At 48.5% G+C, this 18,817-nt stretch overlaps 1 protein-coding gene across 1 annotated transcript in view; it reads right to left on the bottom strand.

Moving 5' to 3' along the window:
• The window catches only part of BTBD16 (BTB domain containing 16), a 48,380-nt gene that overhangs the window by 14,178 nt on the left and 15,385 nt on the right, over nucleotides 1–18,817 (bottom strand). Inside the window, exons 8-10 of the mRNA XM_011231390.3 lie at nucleotides 10,278–10,347; nucleotides 8,946–9,076; nucleotides 2,087–2,206 (exon numbers count right to left, since the gene is read on the bottom strand). Coding sequence (XP_011229692.2) covers nucleotides 2,087–2,206; nucleotides 8,946–9,076; nucleotides 10,278–10,347 — 321 coding nt within the window. The remainder of the gene's footprint in view (nucleotides 1–2,086; nucleotides 2,207–8,945; nucleotides 9,077–10,277; nucleotides 10,348–18,817) is intronic.

Raw genomic sequence — 18,817 nt, 5'->3', positions numbered from 1 at the left:
CAGGCTGGGGTCAGGTAAGCAGGAGCAGTTAAGTGCTGATAACCTAGGTTAAGGAGTCTGGGGACTCTGGGGACATGCATTTGGGAGGTGGAGGCCGTTGACAAGGGAGCACCTTAAAGCTGCTGCTGTTCTGGGGCAGAAGAACTGGGACGGGAGGAGAACCACCCATGGACTCCACATGGACACTCACAAGTGGTTTCCAAACAGGAACAAGGTGGCATCGGGGGCTTGGGAAACGCTGCAGAGAAGAGGTTCAAAATGGAACCAGTGTAGATTCGAGAGAAACGGAAAAGCTAATGATGGCGGGGAGGGGCCTCAGGACCCCAGCTCAGGAAAACCGAGGACACCCCACTCTCAGCAGAAGGGGCTACACACCTGAGAGCCTCATTCTCACTGTTTCTCCCACATTAAAAACCCAGTTTCCACATCCCAGCCCATTTCCTACCTCCCGGTTCTAAGACGTTTCCAGTATGAATGCTAACTTGGAGCCAAATAGCCAGTTTTCCTGGTGCGTGTGACTCATAGGAAAAAGTGTCTGTTGGGCTATTAAAAGAGTGGAGGGGGGTGGTTTAATCATCTGAGTTCAAAGCAAATTATATAGAAACTAAGCAAAGTGCATGTCATTCTGGCACTGAATACTGCTTTCCCCAAATAATGAGGCAGGAAAAATGAGCTCTGCAGTTAACGTGGTGTGCAGATGTTCCAGAAAAGGATTAAATGCTTCAGAACAATGCAAATGACACTTGGCTAAAACAGGTCAAGCCGCTGGTGAATAGGGAGAAGGTGTTTTTATCTGCGAAACTCACGTGCACAAGACATGGAGCCTCTCGGCTTCCTTGGACACCGCTTATCGTGTCTGGAAGCCCCCTTCCTGCTGGGGAGACGTCTCCACCTGACAGTGAAGGTAACAGTATCCATGAATTCCTCCAGGCAGACCCTCTGAGGACCACCTGGGACTGTCTCTGGCGACAGGGCCACCACACTCCACAGCCAGCCTGCGTGATGTGAGCATATTCCGCCTTAATTGAGGCGAGAAAGGCACAAAAGGGAGCCTGCAATTTCTACCAATCTCACCCTCCCCCGACCCTGCTCCCTGCCCCCAAGCTACCACAGCTCTCTCTACTAACGGGGCGCTCTTGAATGAACAGATAGAAAACCCTCACAGCAGAGAGCGGACCAGAGAAGGGAAGAGGTGCAGCAAGTCCTCGGCTAACAGTAACACTGACCTAGAGGGAGCCTCAGAATCTTCCTAACACCGTGCCCAGGATGCTGTTACCAAACCAGCTGGAGCAGATGCAAGAGAGAAGTCCTATTGGCCGTTCCAGGAACGGGCAGCAAAGTGTCTCGGGATTCAGCAGACCTGAGTTCAAGTCAGACCCCGTCACTTGCATCATCTCTGACAAGAGAGTTCCCCTCCACCTTGAGTTTCTTCATCTGTAAAATGGGAATGAAACCAGCCCCGAAGTCTTAGGGGATTCCAAGTAGAAAGTACTTATTAGGATTATTGCACTTAGCAAGCATAATTTAATGGTGTCCCTTAAACTGAAATTATTATTTTTCACTGAGCTTTTGAGATCTAAAACTTCTAGAATTCGTAAGTTTAGAGAGTATAAGAAACGGAGCCAATTCTATGAAAACTTGGTGCATTCAAATGCTTTTCTAGAAAATCTTTTTCTAGCAATCTTTCTTTGTCTAGAAAATTCAGAATGTCATGGGCTATCGCGAAACGTGAGGATGACCTGGTCTCATTTAGATCCATTTTAAACATGATGTTTTTAAGGTCGATGTGGTTTGGTGATACGTTTTCCTGAATGAAAGGAGTACCTTGGGCTTCATGTCTTTTACTGGACAGAACAAGAATTCAGGAGCACGTGGTTATCTCAAGTTATAACACCTACATATTCTTCACGTTTTTAAGTAATCCAGTGGCTCCAAGGTATCCCATACTCTTAAATCCCATAAAGAAAATTGCATTCTGTGCGCTCTGGGTACTATGAAAAATCACACCGCTGATGCTCTCTCTCCAGGTATTCTGAGTGAAAAACCATGTACGTGCATTTCATCAACCCACGCTAAGTTACGTTACCTGTTAAAAAATGCCACCACCGTTTCATGCACCGGAACCGTCTGAATTCTGTAGTTCAGTCGCAAGAAGACCCACAAAAGTAGTGTTTTCAGAAGATGATACTCATTAAAAGTGAACAACCTGGACAACATAAAAGAGAAGACATTTTAGGAGTAGAAACCGCTCACGCCATTTGTGAGAAAACAAAAAGTTGACAGTGAGTTTAGGAATGAGGCAACACCACCCCTGAGTCTGTAGGTCACTTCAGACAAAGTGATGTTGAATGACGTTCTCAAGGTCAGGGGACCCGGTGAATGGCGGAGCTGGGAGGGGACCCTCTGCAGTCTGACCCCCATCCTCTGTGCTGCCAAAGCAACGGTCAGCGTGGAGACAGGAGCGTCTGAGATGTTTCCATCTGCTCTTTCATTTAATTCCGTATGACAATCCTGCAAAGTTGGCAATATTCCTCATTTTTATTCCTTATTTTTCGTTCATTGTGGTTTTTTGTGTCAATGTTCATTTTAAAATATTGCACTGCAATATACGTTTCTCGACAACTGAGGTCTTTTGCCCCTGAGGTATATGCCTCAAGCATCGCTTCCTAGTCCCAGCTGGGCCTGAGGGCAAAATAACTTTGTCAAGTTTGCAGGATTCTGGCGTCAGACCTGGGCGTGGGTCAGTCCAGCCCCAAGCTGGCTGTGGAGCCCCCTGCAGGCTGCTTGGTGGCCCCGCGGCCCCAGCTCCCTCATGGGTAGATAGTGGTGACAGAAGCTGCTACAGGCTACGCGGGCAGTACGCTGCTTTCTGTCACTGCTATAACAAACTGCCATGAATCAAGTGGCTTAAAACAACACACATTTATTATCTTATAGTTCTGGAGGTCAGAAGAACAAAACATCTCACTGGGCTAGGATCCAGGTGTGAACCGCATTCTTTCTGGAAGCTCTACGGAGAATCATTTCCTTGCTTTTCCAGTTTCTAGAGGCTACTCACATCCCATGGCTTGCGGCCCCTTCCTCCATCCTCAGGCCAGCAGCACAGCACCTTCCAATCTCCTTCTGGCTCTGACTTTCCTGCCTCTGTCTTCCACGTGCAAGGATCGTTGTGATTATTATTGGGCCCAGCTGGGTGACCCAGAACACCCACCCCAGCTCAAGGTCACCCATCTGCAACCTTCCTTCCCCTTTGCCATGAAACTGAACACATTCCCAGGCTCTGGTTGGGGTGTTGACATTACGGCGCTGACAACGCACACACAGATCAGTAACGCAGTGCCCGGCATGTAGGACCGTGCTAGCGAACGGCGGCTCTGACTCCTAAGTGGCAGGGCTGGGCCCTGGCTGCACGGCATGAGACTTCTTAACTAGAAACAAGTGGTGAGAAGGAGTGTCACTCCCCACAATGTCAACTCTGTAAAGTACGGGGGTCTCCCAAAGAGCGTCTCTAAAGCCTTCAACAACTTGATTATCTAAGAAGTCATTTCAACGTGTCTTAAACCCCTTGATATGTCCCATCTTGACCACAGGGCTGGCATGCTGGCTTCAAAACCTATCCTAGCCTCTGCACCCACCACTTTGAGTGGTCTTGGTGGGTGGAACCCAAGCTAAGTGATGACTCTAAAGGGAAGTGGAAATGTCACCCACCCACCTTTCACACTATTTCTGGCCACTGGAGAATGTCTTTTTGCTTTTATTTGCTTTCAGTCCACCTACAGATGCATGGGCTTTGACGCTGGCTAGACAGGACCAAATTGGTCACTGTCTGGGCAATGATGGTGAGAAGCGACGGGGGATGTCACAAAGCCACTTGGTATATGATGTGCCCACATAGAACTCCACCAGCCCACCAACCACCTCTGGCTGGGGAGCTACATGACTCCTGGTGCAGAATCGAAGCCTGAGGTCCCCAAGCCCAGAGGTTCTTTGGGACCTCACCAAAGAGGAACAGACAGCAATGTGGGAGGAGTCATTGGGGGTCCATGAATCAGTGTCCTGGTTTCACTTTCATTATGAAGTGTAACTGTTCAAATAAAACCCTCTGTCTTTATTTATTTATTTATTTGAGAGAAAGAGAGAGAGAGAGGGAGAGAGAGAGAGTGCCTGTGCACTGGGGGGGGGCAGGGCAGAGGGAGAGGAAGAGAGAATCTCAAGCCGACTCCCCACTGAGCGTGGAGCCTGACGTGGGGCTCGATCTCAGGACTCTGAGATCACGACCTGAGCCAAAACCAAGAGTTGGACGCCTAACTGACTGCACCACCCAGGCAGCCCAAGCCCTCTGTCTTTAGGCTAAGTACCAGTACTCTAAAGTACTGGTTCCTACTGAGGACAAACATATTTTCATTTACTTAGGAGCTCTGATGGCCTCACAGAACCCCCAAACTTCCCTCCGACACAGGTGAGCATCTGGGCTGTCCTACCTGTTTCCTGGTGCTCACCAGTAGCCGTAGGGAGGTAACTGGTATTTGTTCCTTAAGAAGAAAATGTTAACAAGACACTGTTTGTCTTTTTTTTTTTTAAAGAAAATTATACATAAATAATAAAGGCTCCCTTTTGAGTACAGACTATAGAGAAAGCTGTAACGGTGCAAACAAGAAAGCGTGAACAAGGGTGCCTATGGCAGGATCAATGGCCACAACAGCAAATGAAGCAAAATGAAACAAAAGGCCATTAGGTAGGGAATGAAAAATTGCTATCTATTCATTCTCTGGAACCCTGTACAGCATCAAATTTAAAATGCTAATTAGATACGTAAGTATCGACATGGAGAGGACACATCACATTATGTTAGTAAATAATGAGCTACAGGACATTACAGTCACTATGAGAGCACTGCTTTGAGGTTTAAGCTTTTATGAAACAATATTACGAATTATTTATAGACACACATGTATGTAGTAAGAATATAATCACATAGATTGGGTTCATGCAGGCCCACGACAACGACCTGATTGTCTTTAGGGAGGGAGGGAGGCCAAGAGGATGCTGGGAAGGGAGCATGGTTGACTTCTGCTTTATTGGTAATGTTTTCTTTCTTGTGACAAAATGTCACCGTTCGTTTCGAGAGGCGGGTCCAATTGTGTTTTCTATTATTCTCCTACCTTTAAAACCTTTTTACAATAAACATTAATCATCAATATCCTTATTGATCTTGGTTATCAATAGGGAAAAATGAGTCCCCGTGCAGAGCAGAGCAGTGGGCTGGGCTGGTGAAGACCTAGGGCTTTGAGGCCACTCAGATATGTGTTCAAATCCCAACTCTCCTGCTAAACACAGGGAACCTGGACCAGTCCGTTCATTTCCCATAACCTCCCTTCCATAGGTGAAGACTCAGGTAATAGTATCGAGTTCACTGGTGGCTGTACGAGTTAGGCTGATAACCCAAAGTGTCCTGTATACCACAAGTGTTCAAAAGTTGGTAGATATCATTGCCATTAGCCAGAGAAGAGCCATGCCCCATGGTGGTCCATATGTTGTGGGACAGGCTCGCCATGGAGGACAGGGGTGGCTCCTCCTGGGAATTCCTGAGCCCTCAAGACTGATGGTATCATGGGCAGGAAGCCAGGGAGAAGTGGGCAGAGCCCGGGTTGTAGGGCAGCTTTCCACGCAGATAGGAACTGGATAGCTGGCGGAGTTTTCCACTTCTCCTGTCTACCAGGAGCTTGGCTTCCAGAAAAGTATAACTTGGAATGAAGCTTTCATAGTATTAGAGTTCATGGAACAGGGTAACCCAGCGGTGACCTCTAAAGAGAAATTTAACCGGCAACCCAAGGCCCAGGCAAAGAAATGAAAAACCGGACGCCCCGGAGGTCAGGAAAACTGTGTGTATTTTATGCAAGGCTGTTTATGAAACCCAAAGGAAGATGGGGTCAAAGGGAATGCAGAAAGGGAAGGTGAACAGCCCAGACGCTGAAGCATCTGCTGAGAGGGATGTTGTTCCCACGAGGCTTAGAGACCCAAACACCATGACCGCAAGCCAGGGGACAGGCCTCCGTCTACACTAAGTGGGCCCAGGGCATGTGCCATCGCTGACCCCCCGTGGGCTGGCATTTCCACACAGCGGCTCCAGGGCCATGTGACTGGCCAGGACAAGCCAGTCCTAGCTGAGTTCGGGCTGCTGTGCAGCGTGGCCTCTGGAACAAATAAAGAGGCCGTGCAGCATGGAGGGTGGGAGCCTGGACCTTGGAGCCCGAGCCCTGGGCTTGGCCCAGCCCTGCCTTTTATTGTCCCTCTTATCTTAGGGACATTAACTGTACCTATCAGACACGGCTGCAGGGGGTTGGAAGGGACAGTGCACAGAGCAGGGCACATACTCCAAAGTGCTCGGTAAACATGAACTCATCCAAAGGTTTCTTCTTAATCAGCTGTGGTCCAAGGTGCCAGACCCACCAGCCAACAGGTGTGCCCAGGTGAGGAGCCTGAGCCTGGCTAAATATCTCACAACCCCACCAGGCACCAAGTGTGGCTGGGCCCTGTCTTCCAGCACCTTCTGTTCCCCACCTCCATCCAGGTTCAAAGCAGGCAGCCGCTGGACCTCGGCAGGGTGGCCAGGAGAATCTGCCTTGGGCAATGTGAACACGAGTTCTGGGGCTGACAGCCAGGTGCCTCCAAGGCCCAAGGGCTGATGACGTGCTCAAGGCCATGCAGGGCTCTTCCCTCCTGCTGCTGGGATGGCTCTGGACTGTGTGCAGACAGCTCCTGGGGAGGGGCCAGAAGAGCAGGACCCCGTTCCCACATCAGTCATGTCTCCCCAAGCTTGTGCGTCTAGACACTGGACGCGGAACGTGCTTGACCTCTTTTCCTGCCTCATGTACGTTTTGTAAGACCCATGCCATCACCAGGGTTCTGGCTGTGGTCAGACAATTTTTTCCCTTTTCTTGGTTAAATGCTACCAGGGTGCGACAGCTCAGTGTTTCCAAGGGAGGGAGAGTGTTAGGCAAAGTCTGAGGGATGCCTTGTTTATCTTTTCTTCAACGGTTGTGTAACCTCTGCTCTACTGGAGAGTGGGGGAGGGCACATGTGGGGGAAAAGCAGCAGGGAGTGGGGAGAATGACACCAGGAGCCCACCCAGGGCTCCCGGGGGTGCTCCCAGGCTGGGGTTCCAGAGGTCCTCCTGATAATACGGTCTCCCTCAACACCAGAACTCTGTTCTAGCAACCTCCTTTCTCTTTAAGTGTGAGGGCATCGCAAGCCACTCAGTAAATTCAAACCAACAGTGAAATGAAACTGTCCAGATCTAACTTCTGAAATCAGAATGCTTCCATCCCATAAGCATGAGTAAGCATTTCATTTCTAATATATGGCTAAAATGTTTAGTAGGATTTACTTCTCGCTTTTGAAATTCGCCCTAAGGGGATACAATCTTGGTATCTTGCGATGGGTATGAAGAGCCTTTTAAAGAGGCCCAAAGAGTCCTGACAAGTAAATGATCTGTCACCCTACACCAGGCCCTGCATTGGAAGAAAGAATGGTATAGAGGAGAGCACCAGGCCAGTGATGTTAGGTCTTGACATCAATGCTACATTGCCTGCAGTTCATAACTGCATTGTGATTACATTAAAAAGTTCTTTTTATCAGCAAATAAACACTGAAGCATTTAGGAGAGAGAGCACCTGATGTATGCACCTTACACCCAGAGAAACAAGATGTGGGTGCGTAACTGCACACAGATGCTGATGACTGAGTAAACAGCAGAGATTGACCAAAACAGGGTAAAGGGTATACAAGTATTCTTTGTACCGTTCTTACCATTTTAACTCAAGGTTGAAATTATTTTTGCATAGACTATTTTTAAAAATACTTTTCACTTGTGACAAAAACAGAAAGTCCTTTCGACTTCATAATGGCACTTCTAGAAATTTAATGTGGGAAAATAATCTGAGATAAAGACATGTACGTTACAGGAGGTCACCAAGGTGCTATATTTCTATTGGTAAAATACTAGAAATCACCTCAAAGGTCAAGCACTGGGGACGTTTCTATGAATGACTCAAAGGACCAGCAGGACCCAGCCAGGAGCCAGGCATTTTAGGCGGGAGGGAGAGCAGACCCGTGGGTGTCAGGTGCTTGGCAGGACTGGAGTCTCAGGCAGCCCTGTGGGTGCCTCGTGGCCAGTGAGACAGAGGGGCAGACGGGCACACCAGCGGCCCTTTGGCTAGAGACACTCTTGGTGGGGGTCAAGAGCAGACACAAGACCCTAGTGAGAGGTCCCTGTAGGGGTCCAGACAACAGTTGATGGAGGTCTGGGCTCTGGCTGGTGCCCAAGAAGAGCAGCCCATCGAGATGGGCTGGGTCTGGAAGTGTGACTGTCCCACCTGGGGGTGAGGGCCAAGGGGTGTGCAGAAGGACTCCGAAGGTTCTAGTTGAGCAGGTGGTGAAGGAACACAGGGCGGGGCCCCAAGGGTTGGGTGTTAGCTTGAGGTGAGGTCAAACAGCTGTCTGGGTCAGAGATGTTCGGGAGAAGAGCAGGGCTAAAGATAGGAACTGATTTAGGATGAGAGGTTTTGTTTTCTGTTATCTGATTTTCTCTGCTTCCCATTTTCCACAGTGAATGTATATTAATGTTGTCAGGATGTCTTTTTAATTACGTAGGCAATTACTGAATTAATTCCCGTATGGGTAACGAGACAGCGGGCACCCAGACGGTCCCTACCCCAGTGAAGCAGTGTGAAGGGAGTCCATCCCCACCCCCGCCCCCAGTGTTCCACGTTTTGGCGCCCACCTGGGGCTGGCTGTGCAGGATGGTGGGGAGTTTGGGATGGAGCAGTGCACGCTGGGCCTGGCCCCCTGGAGCACCTCCCTCCGGGACCAGCCCTGCTGCCCCAGGCCCACTCCGAGGACAACTCCTGGTCCCACATACAGCACCCCTGGGGACCAGCTCTGACCTGGGGGACCGCAGCACCTTTTGAAGCAGCTCCTGCGGGATTGTCCGGAGGTGGATCTGTGTCCCCACTAGGGGGACCAAGTTCATTTCCAGCCACTTCTCACAGGCAGTGGTGAGCTGCTCTTCCTTGTACTGAGAAGGAAACAAAAAGCCAGTGGATAAAGAGATCCCTGAACTCCCAGTGCCCTCTGCTGGCCTGTGATGATGCCACAGGCGGGCTCCCAGGCGTGCAGTAGACACGCTCAAATCTTTACTTCAAAACACAGACACTGCAGCAGATAACGTTTTTGGAGGGCTTGCTATGCTCCCGGCCCTGCGCTAGGTGGATTTAAGTTAATCCTCACCACAATCCTATGTGCTCGCTTCCTTCTTATCCAACTAGCGAGCGGCGGAGCTGGGAGCAGACTCTGGTGGTCTGATCACAGGGTTGCACACCGAATTCGCTGGGTGTGCAAAGTCAGTCAGTGATCAGGGGAGGGCCTGCAGGGTGCACCCCACGTGGAGACTTGTAGGGGCACGTACCGTAACATCAAAGTCCAAGAGAAAGTTCTCCCAGGGCCAGGAACTGCAACAGGGTCTTAGTACACCTTGCATGTCCTTGGGGTGACAGTCCTTCCCAGGCCAAAGACTGGCCGAGAAATGCTGTCCACAGTGCAAAAATGCTGCCCACAGAGTGACTTTCTAGTCCCTCACGGAGTGAAGGTGAGGGCACTGCACCATCTTTGACAAAAAAGGCAGTGAGTACCTTCTTAGAGGTCATCACAAGACATTGTGACGTGCCGATTGTGCCGCGAACATGTGATGGTCAGATGTGACTGTTTGTAGGTCAATGGTAGCCTCACAGAGGAAGGCCGGGATCAGATGGCCTGGGGTTTGAGCCCAGCACTGCCATTCAGAAGCTGTTACTCTGATCAGAGTAACTCCCTCCTTGGGTCTCAGTGTTCTCCTCTGATAATGTGACCCTTAAGATTACATCATTTATTCCCAATACTGACACAGTGACTGGCCCTGGGCAGGGGGACACACACGATTTCAACTGACTCCAACAAGAATGTCCTTAGTGAGAAAGGCTGTGCTTATATTTGACCCCCTAATTTTAAGTCTGTTTTATTTTTCATTTTTTTTCAATTTTTGGTTTTAAAATGTCCTTTTAAAAGAAAAAGATTTTTTAAATTGGCAAATTTTCCTTGGCAAAATAAAATATTGGTACCCATAAGTGGGTGCTTTCAGAGAGATTTTTCTTTTAGAGCTGGGCCTGGTGGGTAAAATCCTAGAGCATGAGGTGCTCCTGAAGGTCCCCAGGTGCTATGCCCTCTGTCCAGGTTATCCTCACCTTGCAGCCAGCCAGGTAGAAGTCCTTGATGGTGCTTGGTGTGAGTCCATTCACCATCATGGCCACGCACCTGCAAAGAGAGAACTGCGGTTTCTGGAGGGCTCCAGGCTGCTTTCACAGAAGTTGGCAACCCCAGAGGTTTGCATCAACTCCAGGATGGTGGCAGGGGTGGGAACCAAGGTGCAAAAAGGGGCTGTGCAGAAGGTGCTGGTCCCGCTGCCCACCAGGCACTGTGTTCTTCCAGTGCTGGTTTTTGCCAGTGAGACACGCGAGCAGAATTAGCTGGGGAGGAGGTTAAGATGGCGGAGGAGTAGGGGACCCCTTTTTCAGCCGGTCCCCTGAGTTGAGCTTGATAGGTACCAGACCAGCAGTAACATCCACGGAATCAGCCTGAGACACAGGAAGATACATCTGGATGTCTACAAATGAACATCTCCAGCGCTGAAGTATCGAGGTACGAAGCGGGGAGCCGTGAAACCGAGCACAGATATCGGAAGCTAAACAGAAGGGGGAGGGAGCCGCCGTGTCAGGGCGCCGGGAAGCGGTAGCCACCTGCACGGGGGAGCGGACAGACCGGGACCCGCACGCTTGAGACAGCAGGCTGAGAAGGGAGCTCCGGGATCGCACGCGGGACGGTTGGCGGTTGGCGGGCCACCTGCACGGGGGAGCAGGCGGACTCGCGGACGGCACCCGCGAGACAGCAGACTTAGAACGCGAGCTCCAGGAGCGCGTGCGCAGGGCGGCTGGCGGGCCACCTGCACCGGGGAGCAGGCGGACCGCGGACCCGCACTCTGGAAACATCAGACTGAGTCCGTAAGCCCGGAGCGTGCGCCACCAAGCATCTCACGGAGCTCCGGAGCTCCGGTGTGCTCACTGGATCGAGGCTGAGACCGGGAGGGAGCGTGCACGGGGCGGCTGGCGGCTGGAGGGCCACCTGCACGGGGGAGCAGGCGGACTCGCGGTCAGCACCCGCGAGACACCAGACTGAGACGGGGAGCTCCGGGAGCCCGCGCGGGGCGGCTGGCGACTGGCGGCTGGCGGGGTTGGAAACACAAAGGACAGAGACGTGCCGGCCCTGGAAGTGAGGGCTGGGACGCCGGGTGTGGGGCGCACAGCCCGGGATGCTGCAGGGTTGAGCAGCACCAACAGAAACAGAGTTAAAGTGGCCAGAACATCAGTGGAGAACGATCCGCGATCCCTCTGTTCTGAGACAGAGGCTGAATTTCAGCCGCTGCTGCTCTCTCAGAAGAGGCATAGCAAACCGCCAGGGAAAGCCGCCAGAGAACAAAAGCCCGGAAATACCGGCTCACAGGGTGCCCATCCCCATCCCCCCTCGCAAGGGACACAGAGACTCTACCCAAACAGGGTTTTCTGAGTACCTGCAGGCAGGCCCCTCCCCCAGAAGGCAGGCTGAAAAATCAAGAAGCCCACAACCCGGAGCGCCTGAGTGGCGCAGTCACCAAGCACCTGTCTTCGGATTAGGGTGTGATCACAACGCTCCGTAAGGAGTCCTTCATCGGGCTTCTCCACCGGGAACCTGCTTCTTCCTCTCCCACTCCTCTGCTTGGGTTCCCTTTCTTGCTGACTGTCTCTCTCTCTCTCAAATAAATAAATAAACTCTTTAAGGAAGAAGCCCACATCCCTAAGATCTCTATAAAACAAGGGCGCACGGCCTGGGTCCCAGTCAACACTTGGGCTCTGGACAACCCTGCAATCTCTCTTCATCAGAATGACGAGAAGGAGAAGTCCCCCCCAGCAAAGAAAAGATAATGAGTCTGTGGCCTCTGCCACAGAATTGGCCTCGGCCACAGAATTAATACATATGGATGTATCCCAATTATCAGAAATGGAATTCAGAGCAACAATGGTCAAGATGATGAGTAAACTTGAAAAAAGCATCAGAGAAAGCGTTGCTGAGAATATAGAATCCCTAAGGGCAGAAATGAGAGCGAATCTGACAGAAATTAAAAATTCTATGAGCCAAATGCAGTCAAAACTAGAGGCTCTGACGGCCAGGGTCACCGAGGCAGAGGAACGCGTTAGCGAATTGGAGGATGGGTTAGTAGAAGAAAAAACGAAAATAGAAGCTGGTCTTAAAAAAATCCACGCCCACGAATGTAGATTACGGGAGATTACTGACTCTATGAAACGATCCAATGTCAGAATCATCGGCATCCCTGAAGGGGTGGAGAAAAACAGAGGTCTAGAAGAGATATTTGAACAAATTGTAGCTGAAAACTTCCCTAATCTAGCAAGGGAAACAAGCATTCGTGTCCAAGAGGCAGAGAGGACCCCATCCAAGCTCAACCAGGACAAACCTACGCCACGGCATGTCATAGTGCAATTCGCAAATATTAGATCCAAGGATACAGTATTGAAAGCGGCCAGGGCAAAGAAATTTCTCACGTACCAAGGCAAAGGTATCAGGATTACGTCAGACCTGTCTACAGAGACCTGGAATGAGAGAAAGGCTTGGGGGGGCATTTTTAAAGCTCTTTCAGAGAAAAACATGCAGCCAAGGATCCTTTATCCAGCAAAGCTGTCATTCAGAATTGATGGAGAAATAAAGACGTTCCAAAATCGCCAATCATTAACCAATTTCGTAACCACGAAACCAGCCCTACAGGAGATATTAAGGGGGGCTCTATAAAGGTAAAAAGGCCCCAAGAGTGATACAGAGCAGCAAGTCACAACCGATACAAAGACTTTAAAGAGAAATGGCATCATTAAAATCATATCTGTCAATAATCTCTATCAATCTAAATGGCTTAAACTCTCCCATAAAACGCCACAGGGTTGCAGATTGGATAAAAAGACATGACCCATCCATTTGCTGTCTACAAGAGACTCATTTTGAACCCAAAGATGCATTCAGACTTAGAGTAAGGGGATGGAGTACCATCTTCCACGCAAATGGACCTCAAAAGAAAGCTGGAGTAGCAATTCTCATATCAGATAGACTGGATTTTAAACTAGAGGCCATAGAGAGAGATACAGAAGGGCACTATATTATTCTTAAAGGAAGTATTCAACAAGTGGATATGACAATTATTAATATATATGCCCCCAACAGGGGAGCAGCAAGATACACAAGCCAACTCTTAACCAAAATAAAGAGACATATAGATAAGAACACAGTAATAGTAGGGGACCTCAACACCCCACTATCAGAAATAGACAGAACACCCTGGCAAAAACTAAGCAAAGAATCAAAGGCTTTGAATGCCATACTCGACGAGTTGGACCTCATAGATATATATAGAACACTACACCCCAGAACCAAAGAATACTCATTCTATTCAAATGCCCATGGAACATTCTCAAGAATAGATCATGCTCTGGGACACAAAACAGGTCTCAGCCAATACCAAAAGATTGAAATTATCCCCTGCATATTCTCAGACCACAACGCTCTGAAATTGGAACTCAACCACAAGGAAAAACCTGGAAGAAACTCAAACACTTGGAGGCTAAGAACCATCCTGCTCAAGAATGACTCGATAAACCAGGAAATCAAAAAACAAATTAAACAATTTATGGAGACCAACGAGAATGAATACACAACGGTCCAAAACCTATGGGATACTGCAAAGGCAGTCCTAAGGGGGAAATACATAGCCATCCAAGCCTCACTCAAAAGAATAGAAAAATCTAAAATGCAGTTTCTATATTCTCACCTCAAGAAACTGGAACAGCAACAGAGGGACAGGCCTAACCCACTGACAAGGAAGGAGTTGACCAAGATTAGAGCAGAAATCAATGAATTAGAAACCAGAAGCACAGTAGAGCAGATCAACAGGACTAGAAGCTGGTTCTTTGAGAGAATCCATAAAATTGATAGACCACTGGCAAAACTTGTCCAAAAACAAAGAGAAAGGACTGAGATTATTAAAATTATGACTGAAAAGGGAGAGGTCACGACCAGCACCATTGAAATTGCAAGGATTATTAGAAACTTTTATCAACAGCTATATGCCAAAAAACTAAACAATCTGGAAGAGATGGAGGCCTTCCTGGAAACCTATAAACTACCAAGACTGAAACAGGAAGAAATAGATTTCTTAAATAGGCCAATTAACTATGAAGAAATTGAGTCAGTGATAAACAACCTTCCAAATAATAAAACTCCAGGCCCAGACGGTTTTCCTGGGGAATTCTACCAAACATTCAAAGAAGAAATAATACCTATTCTCCTAAAGCTATTTCAAAAAATAGAAACAGAAGGAAAGCTACCAAACTCATTCTATGAGGCTAATATTACCTTGATCCCCAAACCAGGCAAAGACCCCCTCAAAAAGGAGAATTACAGACCGATTTCTCTAATGAATATGGATGCCAAAATCCTCAACAAGATCCTTGCTAATAGAATCCAACAGTACATTAAAAGGATTATCCATCATGACCAAGTGGGATTCATACCTGGGATGCAAGCATGGTTCAACACTCGCAAATCAATCAATGTGATACATCATATCAACAAGAAAAGACTCAAGAACCATATGATCCTCTCAATTGATGCAGAAAAAGCATTTGACAAAATACAGCATCCTTTCCTGATTAAAACCCTTCAGAGTGTAGGAATAGAGGGTACATTTCTCAATCTCATAAAAGCCATCTATGAAAAGCCTACTGCAAGCATTATTCTCAATGGGGAAAAGCTGGAAGCCTTTCCCTTAAGATCAGGAACACGACAAGGATGCCCACTCTCGCCACTATTATTCAACATAGTACTAGAAGTCCTTGCAACAGCAATCAGAAGACAAAAAGGGATCAAAGGTATCCAAATCGGCAAAGAAGAAGTCAAACTGTCTCTCTTTGCAGATGACATGATACTCTATATGGAAAACCCAAAGGAATCCACTCCCAAACTATTAGAAGTTATAGAACAATTCAGTAAGGTGGCAGGATACAAAATCAATGCCCAGAAATCAGTTGCATTTCTATACACGAATAACGAGACTGAAGAAAGAGAAATTAGGGAATCCATCCCATTTACAATAACACCAAAAACCATACGTTACCTTGGAATTAACTTAACCAGAGACGTAAAGGACCTATATCCTAGAAACTATAGATCACTTTTGAAAGATATTGAGGAAGACATAAAAAGATGGAAAAATATTCCATGCTCATGGATTGGAAGAATTAACATAGTTAAAATGTCCATACTACCCAGAGCAATCTACACTTTCAATGCTATCCCGATCAAAATACCGAGGACATTTTTCAAAGAACTGGAACAAATAGTCCTTAAATTTGTATGGAACCAGAAAAGGCCCCGAATCTCCAAGGAACTGTTGAAAAGGAAAAACAAAGCTGGGGGCATCACAATGCCGGATTTCGAGCTGTACTACAAAGCTGTGATCACAAAGACAGCATGGTACTGGCACAAAAACAGACACATCGACCAATGGAACAGAATAGAGAACCCAGAAATGGACCCTCGGCTCTTTGGGCAACTAATCTTTGATAAAGCAGGAAAAAACATCCGGTGGAAAAAAGACAGTCTCTTCAATAAATGGTGCTGGGAAAATTGGACAGCTACATGCAAAAGAATGAAACTTGACCACTCTCTCACACCATACACAAAAATAAACTCCAAATGGATGAAAGACCTCAATGTGAGACAGGAATCCATCAAAATTCTAGAGGAGAACATAGGCAACAACTTCTATGACATCGGCCAGAGCAACCTTTTTCACGACACATCGCCAAAGGCAAGAGAAATAAAAGATAAAATGAACTTATGGGACTTTATCAGGATAAAGAGCTTCTGCACAGCCAAGGAAACAGTCAAAAAAACTAAGAGACAGCCCACGGAATGGGAGAATATATTTGCAAAGGACACCACAGATAAAGGACTGGTATCCAAGATCTACAAAGAACTTCTCAAACTCAATACACGAGAAACAAATAAACAAATCATAAAATGGGCAGAAGATATGAACAGACACTTTTCCAATGAAGACATACAAATGGCTAACAGACACATGAAAAAATGTTCAAAATCATTAGCCATCAGGGAAATTCAAATCAAAACCACACTGAGATACCACCTTACGCCAGTTAGAATGGCAAAGATAGACAAGGCAAGAAACAACAATTGTTGGAGAGGATGTGGAGAAAGGGGATCCCTCCTACATTGTTGGTGGGAATGCAAGTTGGTACAGCCACTCTGGAAAACAGTGTGGAGGTCCCTTAAAAAGTTAAAAATTGAACTACCCTATGACCCAGCCATTGCACTACTGGGTGTTTACCCCAAAGATACAGACGTAGTAAAGAGAAGGGCCATATGCACCCCAATGTTCATAGCTGCATTGTCCACAATAGCCAAATCATGGAAGGAGCCGAGATGCCCTTCAACAGATGACTGGATTAAGAAGCTGTGGTCCATATATACAATGGAATATTACTCAGCTATCAGAAAGAACGAATTCTCAACATTTGCTGCAACATGGACGGCACTGGAGGAGATAATGCTAAGTGAAATAAGTCAAGCAGAGAAAGACAATTATCATATGATTTCTCTCATCTATGGAACATAAGAACTAGGATGATCGGTAGGGGAAGAAAGGGATAAAGAAAAGGGGGGTAATCAGAAGGGGGAATGAAACATGAGAGACTATGGACTATGAGAAACAAACTGAAGACTTCAGAGGGGAGGGGGTGGGGGAATGGGATAGACTGGTGATGGGTAGTAAGGAGGGCACGTATTGCATGGCACTGGGTGTTATACGCAACTAATGAAGCATCAAACTTTACATCGGAATCCGGGGATGTACTGTATGGTGATTGACATAATATATTAAAAAAAAATAAAAATAAAAAAATATATATATATGAAAAAATAATTAAAAAAAAAAAGAATTAGCTGGGTCTGGAGCTGGATTACAGAAATTTGTGCTCCATGAGCTGACACGCTCACGTGTGCCCCCTTTTTCTCACTGTCAGACTCATTGGCCAGGCTACACTGGAATGGTCAGGCTTCCCCAGATCAGGGGACACAAAGCAAGCCTGAACCATGCGCATACATGCACACAGCAAGCATGACCCCAGCTGTGCCAATGCAGACACGCAATGCATGAAACCAAGGAACAGGACCAGCTGGAACCCGCATGCACACACCGTACCCCCCGAAGATAGGCGGCCTCAGCGGTGTGGGATCCAGACCTAAGCAGCCCTTGGGGTGAGTTTGCACTTGGCTGGGAGCTCCGCCAAGATGACTTTTGAGGTCTCGTCCAGCACCTGGATTTGTGATGCTATCAGAGTGACCCAGGGCATTTCTGTTCCACTACACACACACACACACACACACACACACACACAGGCTTGTGCTGCCACACCCCTGCCAATTGCACCGTCAGCCTCTCAAAGGCAGTTGAAGCCAGCCCAGCTGTGTGCCAGGTCTCCCTGGATCTGACCTCTAATACCCCCCACAACACCTGGAGAATCTTGAGCAAGCCCCATCGGCCCCCGGCAGGCTGAGGTTTGCTCACCTGTGCAACGACAGCTCACTATTTCCACAGCCCTTGCTACTCCGACCTTTAAAACAGGTCATGGGGTGGAGGAAGGAAAACGAAGGACCTGTCATGCTTGGCTCAGCCCCAAACAGCCAGGGCTCTGGCTCCAAGAGTAAGCTGGGGCTTCGAATCTGGGCCTGCCGTAGGGCAGCCGGGGCTGATAGACAGATGGGCTCTGCAGACCCTGCTCCTGGAGGGAGCTGACCTTCCAGCTTTCGGGTCAGAGATATCAGAGCACCAGGAAACAGCTGTTCAGGAACGTCCCGGGCAAGGAAGCTGCGAGGTAGTCGTTACTACTACGGCTGCGCGGAGCTGCAGATGGGTGGTGCGGGCAGTGCAACGGCGCGTGGGAAATCTCAGCAAAAGCCAGACCCTCAGCCCCAGTGTAGTGAGCCCCAGACCGTCCACCACCACCTGGCTCTGCCTGCACCCGCTGCTCTCCCACCTCCCACAGCCACCCACCCTGCAGGTCAGGCCGAGCCGACGGTTTCGAACACCTTGACAAGACTCTGGTCCCCTCGATTGTCACGCCCAGGCCTCGAGAGCCTGCATCCCCCATAAGGCTTCCTGATACTCCCAATCGGGTGTCTGGCCTGAGTCACTTCAGGAGCCCCAAGAATGAGATACGGGCTCACAACCGTCCTCGGGGTTGAATCTGGCTGTGTGGGCTCTACAGAAAGTGAGCTGAAACCAGCATGAGTCTCAGGAGGGGTCCTGCCCTGCCCTCTCCAGAGCAGCCCTTGTCCTCCCTTAACTTGGACGGGAAGTTCGTTCGTTCGTTCGTTCGTTCATTCATTCATTCATTCATTCATTCATTCATTCATTCATTTCCTCAAATAAAGTCCTGAGGCGGAGAGTGGAGCAAGCTGCCGGCGGACCATCGCTGCCCCGAGTCCCCTCTCTGTGTGGAATCACGTCAGGTACAAGAAATGAGAGAGCTAGAAGATACCACCTTGGAGTTCGGGGTTTGAGTGCAGGAGGCACACATCCCTGGAAAAGCCCAAGGGAAGGGACAAAATA

This window comes from Ailuropoda melanoleuca, chromosome 6 (genome assembly GCF_002007445.2).
Source record: "Ailuropoda melanoleuca isolate Jingjing chromosome 6, ASM200744v2, whole genome shotgun sequence".
Taxonomy (NCBI): Eukaryota; Metazoa; Chordata; class Mammalia; order Carnivora; family Ursidae; genus Ailuropoda; species Ailuropoda melanoleuca.
This window is presented reverse-complemented; position numbering and strand designations above follow the sequence as displayed.